The sequence below is a fragment of the Rhincodon typus genome, chromosome 17, assembly GCF_021869965.1.
Source record: "Rhincodon typus isolate 14 chromosome 17, sRhiTyp1.1, whole genome shotgun sequence".
Taxonomy (NCBI): domain Eukaryota; kingdom Metazoa; phylum Chordata; class Chondrichthyes; order Orectolobiformes; family Rhincodontidae; genus Rhincodon; species Rhincodon typus.
Window position 1 is genome coordinate 3,367,602 of NC_063348.1, and position 15,946 is coordinate 3,383,547.

The following is a 15,946-nucleotide window of genomic DNA, read 5'->3' on the forward strand; positions in this document are numbered from 1 at the left end:
GAAGAAGGGTCTAGGCCCGAAACGTCAGCTTTCCTGCTCCTCTGATGCTGCTTGGCCTGCTGTGTTCATCCAGCTCTACATCTTGTTGTAACAAATAAATAATTTGTTTTGTACGTATGTCGTAATGTATTTCTGAAAAAGTTAAATTAAAAGCTACATTGAAGACATTTATAATTTCTTGTTTCTTTTACCTTAGTGTGACATTACCTTACACCCATTCTGGGATTGTGATTGAGAAAGTCAGTAATTATATCCGTATCACCGCAAAGATCGGCTTGACTCTCATTTGGAATGGAGATGACGCCCTCACGGTATGTGCATCATAAATTAGCAGCTATTTGAATATACTTCATTATTTTCTATCCCTTAACTAAGAAAGCATGGATATGATGGTATTGTCCCTTCACTAATGAGTTTGAATCTTACGTGGCAGATGGTGAAATTTACTTCCTAAATATATCATTAAAAGCTGGGATACCATCTAAATCTGCCATCCAACTATCTGGTCTACACGTGACCCTGGATCCATTGACTCATAAATGCCCTCTGACATGGCAGACCAAATCTCTCAGTTGTATCTAACTGCTACAAATCCTGATTAAAAGGAACAAAATCAGATGGGACATCCAGCATTTACTAAGGTATTAGAAATGACAATTACATACCCTGTCGACCCAGCCAAAGTTGGGAAGGCTATCCCATGGACTATTCAAATAACAGCCTGACAGAGTCATTCTTACAGAACGATATCTTACAGGCAATGTGTCAGAAACCACTGCTACGACACCTGGGTATGTCCTGCCTGAATAGGACAGGCTCAGTAGAGGTTGAAATATAGTGGTATACAGTCAGGATGGAATTGACTCCGGATCCCATGAAGTCTCATGACATCAGATTAAACATGGTTCAATAGATTTCTTGCTGGTTACTGCCAACCACAGTCTCCCCAACACATCAGATGATGAATAATTTCTCTGCTATGTTGAACACCTGAAGGAAGCATGAGGTTGGCAAGAGCACATAATGTACACTTGGTGGGACCATCACCCTGGCCAAGTTCCAAAGTGTATAGCTGATAGCTGGGCATACATTTGTGGTTGGAGAACCAATCGGAGGCAAAAAAAGCATATTTGACTTTATCCTCACCAATTTACCTGAGGCAGATACATCCATCATGCTAGTACCAGTGGAGGTAATTATGGTGACAAGGTCCTGCCTTCAGTTTGAGGATACCCTCCATCGTGCTGTATGGCGCCATCATTGTGCTAACTAGGATAAATTTCAAACAGATTTAGGAGCTCAAGACTAGGCATCCATGGGATGTTGCAGGCCAGCAGCATTGGCAGAATTGTATTCAAACACAGTCTACAACCTCAGGATCTAACATATCCCACATTCTATCATCACCACCAATCCAGGGGTTCAACAAACAGCACAAGATGGCATGTCGAGAGTTGCAGCAGATGTATCTATAAATGAAGTATCAACCAGGTGAATCTACAATGCTGGGCGACTTGTGTGCCAAACAACATAAGCAGTATGTCATATATAAAAAAAAAGCGATTCCACAACCAATCAATCAGATCTAAGCTCTGCAGTCCTGCCACAATGTAGGAAGGTGCTCCATAAATATCCACATTCTCAGCGGTGATGCTGGGGCTATAATCTACAATCAGATTGACCACAGCTGTCTAGGTTTCTTGTCCCTAAGGGAAAGAATTCCCACTCTAATTATTTGAGCGCTAATTGAAGCTGCTCCCTTATAATATCACTTTGAGAAAGGCAGATTTCACAGAAAAGAGCTAACTGACTTTGTGGTTGGGGTGGACTAGATAATCAGCCCCCTTGTAACATCCAACTTTCAGAGATGAAGAAGGAATGGTGATATATGTCCAGGTTAGGTTGGCATGTGACCTGGACTGGAACTTACAGCAAGCAATGTTAATGCCGTCATAGATGATAAGGGCTGTTAGTTTAGGAGGTGGTTTCAAATAAGCCTTCAAAAATTGCTGATGTATCTTGTGGCTACTTTTCAAATTGAAGCCAAATACTAACCCTAACACTAATCCTAACCCTATCGCAGATGCTGGAGATCTGAAATAAAAACAGAAAGTGCTGGAGAAACTTAGCAGGCCTTGCAGCATCTAAGGAGAGATAAACAAAGTTAATATTTTGAGTCTGATATGACTTCTTCAGAACTGAGTGCACTGGAAAATGATGGGTTTTATGGTATTTACAAAGGGGTGGAATAAAAGCAGAGGAGTGCTGATGGTAGTAGAGGAATGATATAGATGAAAAATAGGTGTGATTAGTAGAAAATAGGTCAGCTTTGCTGAGAGCAAACCCATACAAACAAATCACTGGGAAGGTGTTGGAGAATTGGGAGTTGGGAAGGATGTGTAATCAAAATGCAACAATGTTCATGCTATGAAATTGTTGAAGTCAATATTGAGTTCTGAAGGCTATAAAGTGTTTAAGTGGAAAATGAAGTACTGTTCCTCCAGCTTGCATTAGGCTTTACTGGGACACTGCAGCAGAAGTAAATAGAAATGCAGCAATTGTGTTCTGGTGGTGGGGGAGAAAAAGTCATCAAGGTCTACAACGCAGAGCCATTAAGCCTGGGCCAATCAAAAACAATCACCTAAGTGTTCTCATTCCATTTGTATAAAAATAGTGGATGGTTAACACTCAAGTGGATTCCTTTGTCCCACATGGTGTAAAGGTGCTGAATGTAATAAGACTTGCACTCATCCAGGCAACTGGAGAGTTGTATTAGAAACATCATTTCTCAATGGAGTCTTTTATTCTGTGTCCTAACTAATGTAAACAATTGCAATATGCATAGTGTAACTCCTTAACTGGGGGTTGATCAACACAGTTGACTACAGTCGTTACGGAATTACACCAGGATCGATCCCCGGACGGACTGGTCAGTGCCCCTCAGTCAATATATGATCAATGGACAGCAATGCCTTTACCACTCTGCCACTGCCCTTCCTACTGCCTATTAATCAGCCAATCTAGACCAATTGCTGTAACACAATGCCGAGGTGGTGTGGCACAACACCGGACAAATCTCTGAAACCTCTCTCTCCTTCCTGGACCTCTCTGTTTCCATCTCCGGCAACCCACCTGGAAACTGATATCCATTTCAAGCACACCAACTCCCACAGCTACCTAGAATACACCTCCTCCCACCCACCTTCCTGCAAAAATGCCATCCTCTATTCCCAATTCCTTCGCCTCCGCCGCATCTGCTCCCAGGATGAGGCATTCCACTCCCGAGCATCTCAGATGTCCTCGTTTTTCAAGGACCGCAACTCCCCCCCCTCAGTGGTCAAGAATGCCCTCGACCGTGTCTCCCGCATTTCCCGCAACTCATCACTCACACCCCCTCCCCGCAATAACAACAAAAACAGAATCCCCCTCGTCCTCACGTACCACCCCACCAACCTCCGGATCCAACGCATCATCCTCCGACCCCACCACCAAAGACATTTTTCCCTCCCCACCCTTATCTGCTTTCTGGAGGGACCACTCTCTCCGTGACTCCCTTGTCTGCTCCACACTTCCCTCCAGCCCCACCACACCCGGCACTTTTCCCTGCAACCGCAGGAAGTGCTACACCTGCCCCTACACCTCCCCCCTCACCCCCATCCCAGGCCCCAAGAAGACCTTCCACATCAAGCAGATGTTCACCTGCACATCTGCTAATGTGGTATACTGTATCCGCTGTTCCCATTGTGGCCCCATCTACATCGGGGAAACCGAGCGGAGGCTTGGGGACTGCTTTGCGGAACCCCTTATCTCGGTTCGCACTAAACAACTGCACCTCCCAGTCACGAACCATTTCAACTCCCCCTCCGATTCCTTAGACGACATGTCCATCCTGGGCCTCCTGCAGTGCCACAACGATGCCCGAAGGTTGCAGGAACAGCACCTCATATTTCGCTTGGGAACCCTGCAGCCCAATGGTATCAATGTGGACTCCACAAGCTTCAAAATCTCCCTCCCCCAACCGCATCCCAAAACCAGCCCAGCTCGTCCCTGCCTCCCTAACCTGTCCTTCCTCCCACCTATCCCCTCCTCCCACCTCAAGCCCCACCCCCATCTCCTACCTGCTAGCCTCATCCCGCCCCCTTGACCTGTCCGTCCTCCCTGGACTTACCTATCCCCTCCCTAACTCCCCACCTACACTCACCCTTACTGGCTCCATCCCCGCCTTTTTAACCTGTCTGTCTCCTCTCCACCTACCTTCTCCTTTATCCATCTTCTATCCGCCTCCCCCTCTCTCCCTATTTATTTCAGAACCCCCTTCCCCTCCCCCATTTCTGAAGAAGGGTCTAGACCCGAAATGGCAGCTTTCCTGCTCCTCTGATGCTGCTTGGCCTGCTGTGTTCATCCAGCTCTACACCTTGTTATCTCATCCTACAAGGCCATTTTCTGCTCATTCACTGAGTCATGCTACAGCCCAAAGGTGATGGATATCATGATGAGGAACAAGTGGTCTGAGCAGAACACTTGAAGTCAAAATTTTAATTGAAGGTATCAAGAAACTTGGGGAACAGATAAGTTCGATAAAGAGAAGCTATTTGTTCTGGATGATGAGACTAGGGCTGGGGCATGCTCTAAGAATCAGGCGAGAAACTAAGAAACAATTCTGTACACAAAAGGTGGTAGAAATGTGCACATCTCTTCCACAAAGAACAATTGAAGCTTGATCAAATGTTAATTTTAAATTTGAATTTGATAAATGTTTGTTTGTGTAAATTGTCAAGAAACCTGGGGCAAAGGCAGATGCCAGGATTTGCAGAACAGCCACTTTTGGGGTGAGATCCAGGAATCTCCTTGCTGCTAAACACAAGATTAGCTGCATAAAGATTGGGGAAAATGTTAGCTGGAGTGCAGCTGCCAGAAAGGTTATGAGATTCAAGTCAGTGGTGCACATTCCGTGGATTCATAATCTGCCTACACCCCAATGCATTCTTCCGCATTGCCAACCCACCCAAAACAGAACCTGGAGCCTCATATTGCAGTCTCTAAAATATTCCCTCTGACAGAAAAAAACACTTCTTTTCTTCATGTTACTCCACGTAGCTCATAGTACATTATTGATTTTTTTTTTCTTTTTCTGCATTAGCTTGAACTGGGCCAACAGTTTGTCAACACAACATGTGGGCTCTGTGGTGATTTCAATGGCATACAGGATAATGAATTTTTTTTGAATGGTACGTATAATGGACACTAGCCATCACATTTGATTAGGTAGGTTTTATTTCATGTTGTTTATTTATTGCCTGTTATTGATTACAGGATACCACCTGACTCCTATCCAGTATGGAAACTTACAGAAACTGAATGATCCCAAGGAGCAATGCAATGATGTATCTTCATCTGATAATGATAAAAATTGTTCAAATTTTGTGAGTGAATGTTTCTCATTTATCTAACCTCCCTCCGGCTTGAATCCATTTTAGCTCTGAGATTTTATTTTAAAAATTTGCTTCTGCTAATTATCTACTCCTTTTTCACAGCTGATTAGGCATTGTTAAAGGGTGTGAACAGCGAATGAGTAAACTATTGTTATTAGTACACATAGCCCAGAAGAAGGCCATCTGCCCTGCCTGCATGCAAGGTCCACACAGAGCAACCTCCTACCCCATGTTGGTCAGGGTGACATAGTGATAATGTCATTTAATGTCAATTTGGGTGGCACAGTGGTCAGCACTGCGGCCTCACAGCACCAGGGATGTGGGTTTAATTCCAGCCTCAGGAGACTGCCTATGTAGAGTTTGCACATTCTCCCTGTGTCTGTATGGATTTTCTCCCATAGTCCAAAGATGTGCATGTTAGGTGAGTTGGCTATGCTAAATTGGCCAAAGTGTGCAGGCTAGGTGGATCAGCCATTGTAAATACAGGAGTTGGATGGTCAGTGCAGGCTGAATGGCCTCTTTTTGCATTGTAGGGTTTCTATGATTCCTCTAATGTCACTGGATTAATAACCCAGCAGCCCCAGACTAATGCACCGGTGAGTATGGGTTCAAATCTCACCATGGCAGATGGTGAAATTTAAATTTTTTAAATTTCATTCATGGGATATGAGCATCACTGGCAGCATTTATTGCACATCCCTAATTGTTCAGAGAGTAGTTAAGAGTCAACCACATTGATGTGGCCTGAAGTTACATGTAAGGATGATGGTTTCCTTCCCTAAAGAGCATTAGTGAACCAGATGGGCTTTTCCAACAGTTGGTGGTTTCATGGTCATCAGTAGACTCCTAATTCCAGATTCTTTATTGAATTCAAATTCCACTATATGCTACGGCAGGATTTGAATCTGCATCTCTGGATTATTTTTATGGCGATAATATCACAAGGCCATCACCTCAATTAAGAAAAAAATCTGGAATAAAAATCTAACCTAATAATGCTTATGTAACCAATTGTCATATAAACCCATCTGATTCACTAATGTCCTTTAGGGAAGGAAACTACTATTCTTACCTGATCTGACCTACAAATAATCCAGACCCACAGCAATAAGGTTGACTCTTAAATAATTAGGGATGAGCAATAAATGCTGGCCTAGCCAGTGATGCTCACATCCCGTGAATGAGTAACAAAAATCCCGATTGGCATAATCAATACTTTTCTCCCTCATGTTTATCCAGCTTCTTTTTGAATGCCTCTATGCTATTCACCCTAGCTATCCCTGGTGGCATAGTAGTAAAATATGTTAACAAGATTATTTTTTAAAATGTAAATTAGTATTAGCATTAATTTCTAGGGGAATAGAATTGAAAAATGGAGAAGTTATGTTAAATCTGTATAGTATCTTGTTTTTGCCTTCTTAGCCAAAAAGTCTGAAGAATATGGGACTCACTACCATAGGGGATAGTTGATAGTGTAGATGAATTTAATTAGAAACTGCAGATGAAGGAGATAGGAATAGAATGTCATGCTAATAAGGTTAGATGAAGAAGGATGGGGTTAGTGTCGTTAACAAACATAGACACATCATATACTATCATAGATAAAGCACGGCTTGTTGGACTGATGGGCCCATTTCTGTGCTGTAGATTCATTGGGACCCAATGTAAATGACAATGTACTAATTTTATACTTTTTAAAATTCAGGATATCTGATGTTTAGAATGATAATAATTCATTGGTACATATGGTCCTCTGAGATCAGGATGGAGAGATCCTTGTTCTAACTCAATATTTCCAGGAGTACTTAATGCATAAGCTGGTGGCAAAAATGCAAGCATCTCATGTACCAATGATCCACATGTTTGTTATGAAATATATTATCAATGTAATTAAAGACCGATATACAATTAACAATTTTTGGCATTTACTAAATAATTTCTTTTCTCCTCAGGAATCCATGTGTGAAAGAGCTCTCACAGATCCAGGTTTTTCCAACTGCTATGATATCTTAGATTTAGCACCTTTTATCAAGAGCTGTATGCTGGACTTATGCCTGTGCAAGGATTCAGAAAATCCATCATCCTGCATGTGTAATACTTTATCAGAATTTTCTAGACAATGTGCTCATGTTGGAGGTAAACCCAGCAACTGGAGAAGGAAAGAAATGTGTGGCAAGTAGTTTTAAAATTGCTCAACCTCAAGTTCCTTAAACAAAATCACAAAAACCTTTATTTTCTCATGGAAATTATGAAGACATTAAATGTTGGCACTGTACCTCTATTACAGAGAAGACATGTCAATTTAATATGACCTATGAGGAGTGTGGTATTCCATGTGCGGACACATGCTCAAATCCTGATAGGAGCCAGATGTGTGAGGACCACTGCATTGATGGCTGCTTCTGTGCTCCAAGTAAGATATAATACTTCAGAAAATATAGTTCAGTTAAGTACCAACTGCATGTGATGGTTTTTCCTTGTTTAATAAGGGAGAGAAGGATGGTTTATGTGTCAAAAGCACATTGACTAAAAGGTGACGTGAAAATTTCCCCTAGCACAGCTATCACAATCTAAAGGAATATTACAAGTTAATTATCAGAACCCAAGAGTTTAACTGTCTTTCGCCCTTACTGATGCTGACTGAGCTGTGCATTGTAAGTATTTTCTGTTCTTTTTTCAGATTTTCAGCATTTTTCAATGTTTTCTTTGTATTTTAAAGTTTACTCATGTAGCTGTGTCCATGATTGTAGATGTGTTGGCAAGGCTTTATCCCTGATCTTATCACCGAGGCAGGAGCCGTATTATACTTATATTGTAACTAAAGCAAACTGCTAATACTTCTGAAATCAATATTTTCTGATTTACCTTATCTGAAATAAAGGTAGGGTTATGATTAGCTACCATGATTAAATTCCATGATCTGATACTTCAGAGCATTGTAATACAGAGAATTATGTAAATCCTTTATGCATTAGAAGTAACAGCAAGACATTCTAAATCGTAGGAAGAGGAGTGATGGATGCTTCTGCCACCTCAGTAATGTACAAGGCCTATCTGAAATTTTGTTCAAGCAGAACAGAGCCTGTAAACAGACAAGCACTGCCTGCCTGTGCTTCCCCATATTAAATGCTCTTAAGGCTGCTGGAATAATCTGTGAATCAGCATCAAATGCTGATTATAACATTCTGAAAAAAATTTAGGAACAAATAGGACGGATTTGTACCATGTAAGCTTTGCTTAGTTGTACTATATTGACAAATGAAAAATATTTGGGTGTTGCATTACTTTTAATGTTATTATAGAGAAGATGTAATAACACTTTTATAGAGAGATGCGTGAGCCCTCCTCATATTATTGAGCTGTGCATGTGGTATCAGTGTTATCAAGTGGAATGTAATACTAATGTGGTGAGTTTGCTATATTGGTACTGTGGTTCTGGAGAGGAGTATGTTAATGATATTTGCATATTTTATTAACGTTATGGACAAAGGAGTCTTACAGTAGTTTTGAAGACAGTGGGTAGTTCATTGTGTTATAGAGATGGTGTTTGTTGGCGATTGTTAGAGAAACACTGATTTGTGTTGTATTAAATACAAACATAAAAATAGATTCATAGCAGAGGCATTTCCAAGTGTTACAAAGTGACATTACAATAGCAAAGATTATAATGAGATCACATGATGATAACATCTCCAGTAGAAATAACTGAATCATATTGTTCATCAACTAAGGAAAATCTGCATGTTAAGAATCTGTGTATATCTAACTTCAAGACTTGATATTGTAGATACTGTTTTTGATGATATTTCCAACACTGGATGCATTCCAAAAGAACAGTGTCCCTGTACCTACAATGGATTATCCTATGCACCTGGAGAGTCTTATTCCACCAAATGCAGTAAATGGTAATTAATTAGACTTTTACAAAAAAGACAAATAAATCATTAAGTTTGTGTTTTTTTAGATGAAATTTATCTTTTTATCATTTTTTTCTTGATCTTCATCTAAGAAAACTACTGATATTGAACACTTTTTACTCTGGCAGCAATTGTAATGGAGGACAGTGGTCCTGTACTGATCTATCTTGCCCTGGGATCTGCTCTGTTGAGGGGGGAGCTCATATTAATACATTTGATGAAAAGCAATACAAATTCCATGGGAATTGTCATTATGTTCTTGCTAAGGTAAGGATCTCTTTCACTTGAGTTTTAGTAAAGTGAAAATTAACAGCACTAACAAGTTTAACTTGCTAATAATGTTGCTGATTACATTATATAAGAGAGTTGCTATTGGTATATTTCTGTTTTCATTTCTTCCAAAGGTCTGTATGTTACATAAGAATAAACTTAACAAAACATTCAAATCTCTATGAAGTGCATTTAGTTTGAAGTGCCATGTAAGTGAATGATTTCTTTGCCATTGATAAAGTTGCTGTTTGGTTTCTTTCTTCTAATCCATCACTCTAGGACTGCAATAATACTTTCTTCACTGTCCTTGGAGACCTGCATCAATGTGGCATTACTGAATCTGAAACATGCTTAAAGTCTGTATCACTGACTGAACATAGATCTCAAACTGTAAGTCATATGCAATTTGCTTTTTGATACTTTAAATATTTTGATATATATTTAAGGGAGCACCAAGGTCCAGAAATGATTTTATCAAGAATGTATTGGTCCTTTATTTACAGATCATTACAATTAACCCCAGTGGCCGTGTGTCTGTCAATGGAATCTTTACAGAATTGCCTTTAACCGTTGGTAAGTCATGGTCTAAAATCAATAATATTTTGCCTTAAACATAAAATATACCTAATTTCTTTGCCTGCAAGAAAATCTCAAGCAACCAGATTCCTGATTGGACACCACATGACCACAAGTACTATGTAATAGGCTTTGTATATGTCATAGATTTCTGACACTGATGCCATCTTAAAACCTCAATCAGTGAACCTGTATGATAACTGAGCAGCTCACAACTTCACTTGCTTGTTTACACCAGAGAGCAGGAAGACATTCTGGTGTTGTAGCCTCCACACTTGACCCTGTGGAAAGAGCAAATCCTGCCCGTGCAACACCCCGTACAGACAGCGCTCCAGGACTTTACTAGCAAAGCAGGGCACTAATATCCGCCTGTCTACCAAGTGCAGGGCAAAGATCAGGAACCATGGAGGGCAGCTCTGGATTGACAGTGTTTGTCCAGATGCACAACAGACCTTAGAAAAAGTACCAACACTCGGGACACAATCAATTCCAGGATTCCTAGTGAGTGACAAATTGAAATGGTATATGGTAAGATGGTGTGGAGATCGACTATGATGCTCACGTTAAGAGCTGAATCACCAATTATTGCAATGGGCTTGGTAAGAGATGGTGAGAAAATTTGCTCAACCTGGTGGTGAGAATCATTCCAGCAAACTTATCATAACTTGCACTCAGCCAAAAAAATGTATAATTCAGCTGAAAGAAATCAACAAATATTTCAGTGGGACTGTAATTGAAAATTAGTTGCAATATAGAAAAAGGCATTCAAGTCCATAACTTCCTGAAAGTGGCCATGCAAATAGATAGGGTGGTAAAGAAGACAAATGGCATGCTTGCCTTTATTGGTCAGGGAATTGAGTACAAGAGTCAGGATGCCATGTTGCAGCTTTATAAGACTTTGGTTAGGCCGCACTTACAGTATTGCATTCAATTCTGGTTGCCACATTACAGGAAGCATGTGGAGGCTTTGAAGAGCGTGCAGAAGAAGTGTACCAGGATGCTGCCTGGATTAGAGGGTATGAGCTAGAGGAGAGGCTAGAAAAACCCGAGTTGTTTTCTCTTGATTGGCGGAGGCTGAGGGTAGACTTGATAGAAGTCTATAAAATTATGAGATGCATTGACAGGATTGACATTCAGAATCTTTTTCCCAGAGTTGAAATGTCTAATACTAGGGGGCATGCATTTAAGGTGAGAGGGGGAAAGTTCAAAGGAGACAGCAGGGGCAAGTTGTTTTTTACACAGAGAGTGATAGGAGTCTGAAATGCACTGCCAGGGATGGTGGTTGAGGCAGGTATGATAAGGGCATTTAAGAGACTTTTAGATAAGCATTCCTTGCATGATGGAGGGATATGGACCAAGGGCAGGCAGAAGGGATTAGTTTCGTTTGGCGTCATGTTCAGCACAACATTGTGGGCAAAAGGGCCTGTTCCTGTGCTGTACTCTTCCATGTTCCATGACACTTGGTAGGAAGAGGATGGAGGCTATGAACTACTTAGAAAATAAGCATAGATATGTAGGTGAAAGGTGCTAAGGGTAGAAAAATAACAGATGATTAAAAGTAGCAGTACAGGTTTATAAAACAATAAAAACTGAAACAAAACACTTGAGTCCATTTCAAGAAAGAATAGAATGCAAGTGCAAAATGTTGTGTTACGTAAAACCTTGGTTGGACCATGCTTAGAATATTAGGCACAGCTTTGTTCTCTGTATAATACAAAAATGATATAGAAGTCATGACAAAAATGGACAAAGACATGAAAAAGATAAGAGGAGAACCTAGAGAAAGCCACCAGCACCTAATGGAGCAGCAGAGAGGAGGAGCCAGAGCCAGCCACCAGTGAGTGCCTAAACAAGGGAGAGAGCAAGCACAGGGACAGCAGCTTGAGAAATAGCATCAGCGAGTGGGATCAGCACCTTCATAAAAAGCAGGAGAGAGAACTGAATCAGCAACTTCTCAAACAAAATGACAGAACAGTGACAACAGCTTCAAAAAGAGATGAGCAGCCTGTGTGAGAAGGTAGCAGGAGATAAAAACCAACAGCACAGAGGCACCCTGAGATAACAAGGTGTAGAGTTGGATGAACACAGCAGGCCAAGCAGCATCATAGAAGCAGGAAGGCTGATGATTCCGGCCTAGACCCTTCATCAGAAATGGGGGAGGGGAAGGGGGTTCTGAAATAAATAGGGAGAGAGGGGGAGGCGGATAGAAGATGGATAGAGGAGAAGATAGGTGGAGAGGAAACAGACAGGTCAACCTTCGGGTGGCATCGTTGTGGCGCACTCACAGCAACTCATATTCCGCTTGGGAACCTGCAGCCCAATGGTATCAATGTGGACTCCACAAGCTTCAAAATCTCCCCTCCCCCAACCGCATCCCAAAACCAGCCCAGCTCGTCCCTGCCTCCCTAACCTGTCCTTCCCCCCACCTATCCCCTGCTCCCACCTCAAGCCGCACCCCCATTTCCGACCTATTAACCTCATCCCGCCCCCTTGACCTGTCCATCCTCCCTGGACTGACCTATCTCCTCCCTAACTCCCCACCTACACTCACCTTTACTGGCTCCATTCCTGCCTCTTTGACCTGTCTGATTCCTCTCCAACTATCTTCTCCTCTATCCATCTTCTATCTGCCTCCCCCTCTCTCCCTATTTTTTTCAGAACCCCCTTCCCCTCCCCCATTTCTGATGAAGGGTCTAGGCCCGAAACGTCAGCCTTCCTGCTCCTCTAATGCTGCTTGGCCTGCTGTGTTCATCCAGCTCTACACCTTGTTATCTCAGATTCTCCAGCATCTGCAGTTCCTACTATCTCTAGCACAGAGGCACCCTAACCAGTTTCTAACTGTCAGAGCAGAAATTAATATCACAGGAAAACAATTGATTGGTGGATATTTCTTCCATATCTCATTTGATTGGTCAAATAATGTAAGTGGGGAGATGTTATTATCGCTGAAAAATACAGTTAAGAAATTCATTTTAAAATATTAAACAATCTATTAATTAATTAAATAGAATAGAGATAGCTGGGCTGGGCAAGTATTGCAGCTGGTAGGTGTCAGTGCAATCCACGAATACCACATTTTCAGCAAGTGCTGACTACTTGAGGAATTTCAGCTCAGAGTTGATGTCTGAGCTGCAGACACTGCAAAACAATAGGGAGGGAGAGAGGTGCTTGGGGAATTACAGAGGTATGAAGAAAGTGTTGTCCAAAGCTGGCTAGAGAAAGGATGAAGGGAAAAGTTAGTGGATGAGCAGTGGTAGATATTTAAGCAGGTTTTTAATAACACTCATAAAATATTATTCCAGTTACAAAGAAGGACTCAGGAAGGATGAACTATTGATGGCCTGTATTACCATGCCATTTAGCACACACAGGAAGCTTGAAATGGCTGTCAGCAGGCCTCAATAGACTCAATGGGGATAGCCTTCATTCAGGTGTCCCTGCACTGTAAGTCAAGAGCAGTCTCTGATACCAGTTCAGGGACTTAGAGAGTTAGTCAGTCACTCAGGGTGATCAGAGTCAGGATGGCTTCTACATAACGGACGAGGAAGCGTCTTGACTCTTTGTGCCCTATAGTGGACTGTTTTCCTCCTGGCATGAGAGAGAGACAGGTATTACAGAGGATGAAAGTGGGTGGCACAGCGGTGCATTTGGTGCAGGTGGAGAGGTGTCCAACATGAGCAAGGAAAAAGAATAGGCCACTCATCCCTTTGAACCTGTTCCTCCATTTAATAAGATCATGGCTGATTTTAACCTCAATGCTACATTGCTGCATACCCCCAATAATCTTTCATCCACTTGGTAATCAAGGATCTACCTAACTCTGCTATAAAAATATTCAAAGATTCTGCATCCACCGCCTTTTGAGAAAGGGAATTCTAAAGACTCACTACCCTGAGAGAAAAAATATTTCCTCATGTCTGTTTAAAATGAGTGACCCTTATTTTTGAACTATGACCTCTGGTTCTAGATTCTCCTACCAGAGGAAACATTCTTTCAACATCTACCCGGTCAAGTCTCCTCAGGATCTTGTTTGTTTCAAATAAGTTGCCTCTGACTCTTCAAAACACCAGAGCTTACAGGCTTCACCTTTCCTCATAAGGCAATCCACTCATTCTGGGTATTAGACTAGTAAACCTTCTCTGAATTGCTTCCGATGCATTTGACATCCTTCCAAATTTACAAATGATGAACCAGTTCTGGACACAATACTCACTGTGCCTCACTAATACCCTGTATAACTGAATCATATCCTCCCTACTCTTGCATTAAATTCCCTGGCAAAAAAACATAACCGTTTATTAGCATTCCTGATTACTTGCTGAATCTGCAAACAGTACTAAGCAACTGTGCACTAGGACACCCAAATCTTTCTCCCGAGTGTGTGAATAGGCAGCTCAGATGGCATGCAATGTTTGGGACTGGCAACGATTGCTGGAATTACCAGTGATGTCCACATTCCATGGAAAAATATTGCAAACTTTAATAGCTTTAATAAAAGACACAGCAGGCAGGATTTCCGCACTCCCTTGGGGTGGTGGGGCAGGTGGTGGAAAGGGCATACTATATCAAAAAAAATTAAAAATCATTGAAGACAATGATTCATCCTTTTTGTTATTTGAGATAAATTTTAAAGCAAATATGGAATCCAAGTAATTTACACAATGTTGCTTTGAACTATTTTCTTCTGATAGTGTATTTTAATTGGCTTGAAGAAATCTGTTATATACATTCTTAAATGCTCAACTTCCTTGTTTTCACAGCTAACCTCACCATTTTCATGCCCTCGAGTTTCCATGTTATCATTCATACTTCTTTTGGGCTGCAGCTCCAGGTACAGTTGGTGCCTATCATGCAACTTTATATAACGCTGGATTCTGTCTTCAAAAGTCGGATGTGTGGTAAGTTACAAACTAATTGTACCCTTATCATCCAGCCATTGGAAGTAGTCGTAAATGCTACATTGTTTTCAGTGATTTCACATTGTACGATGTGTTTGTGTTTATTTAGGTCTTTGTGGAAACTTCAACAATGTACTCAATGACGAATTTAAAATAGTCAGTGGTCTTGTGGAAGGAACACCTGCTGCCTTTGCAAATACCTGGAAGACTAAAGCCAGCTGCCCTGACAGAAAAGATATTCATGAAAATCCTTGCTCCCTCAGTGTCGTAAATGGTTAGTCTATAACTTACTGCTTTTCAGTGATGAGCCGATAGGTTGGAATTCAAAGCTTAAGAAAACAAGCCTAATAGTAGTGTTTCAGAATCCGTAATATTAACCATGTTATTGTTTAATGCATGAATAATTTATTCACTAAAGTACAATTTCATCTCTGTAAAGTTTACAAGAAATGGATTATTATGGAGCAAGAACATGGCCTGGCTATCAAGCCCCACATATGCATGATGTATCAGAAATGTAAGAAAGACAAAATAAGCTTCCACCAGCAATTGGTAGGAGCTTCACTGTAACAGACTGTAGCAGAAATGATAGCATGAAAACATCAACCATCTTGAAGGCTTAACATGGATTTACAATAATGTTGCTTATTTAAGTCGGGCTTCCTGGGATATAATCAGAGATCTGCAGCACAGAAAAAGGCATTTCAGTCCATTACGTCCACACTGGTCAAAAACAACCACCTAATTATTCCAATCCCATTTCCAGCACTTTGCCCATAGCCCTTGCATGCTTTGGCATTGCAAGTGCACATCTGAATACTTAAATATTTTGAGGGTTTCTGCCTCTATGACA

At 41.3% G+C, this 15,946-nt stretch overlaps 1 protein-coding gene across 1 annotated transcript in view; it reads left to right on the forward strand.

The window, feature by feature from the left end:
* Positions 1–15,946, forward strand: part of LOC109924216 (mucin-5B-like) — a 123,435-nt gene that overhangs the window by 8,164 nt on the left and 99,325 nt on the right. The window contains exons 3-13 of the mRNA XM_048607281.1: positions 197–311; positions 5,141–5,228; positions 5,314–5,423; positions 7,385–7,604; positions 7,720–7,845; positions 9,220–9,337; positions 9,478–9,616; positions 9,899–10,016; positions 10,121–10,192; positions 14,956–15,093; positions 15,203–15,367. Of these exons, the coding sequence (XP_048463238.1) occupies positions 197–311; positions 5,141–5,228; positions 5,314–5,423; positions 7,385–7,604; positions 7,720–7,845; positions 9,220–9,337; positions 9,478–9,616; positions 9,899–10,016; positions 10,121–10,192; positions 14,956–15,093; positions 15,203–15,367 (1,409 nt within the window). The remainder of the gene's footprint in view (positions 1–196; positions 312–5,140; positions 5,229–5,313; positions 5,424–7,384; positions 7,605–7,719; positions 7,846–9,219; positions 9,338–9,477; positions 9,617–9,898; positions 10,017–10,120; positions 10,193–14,955; positions 15,094–15,202; positions 15,368–15,946) is intronic.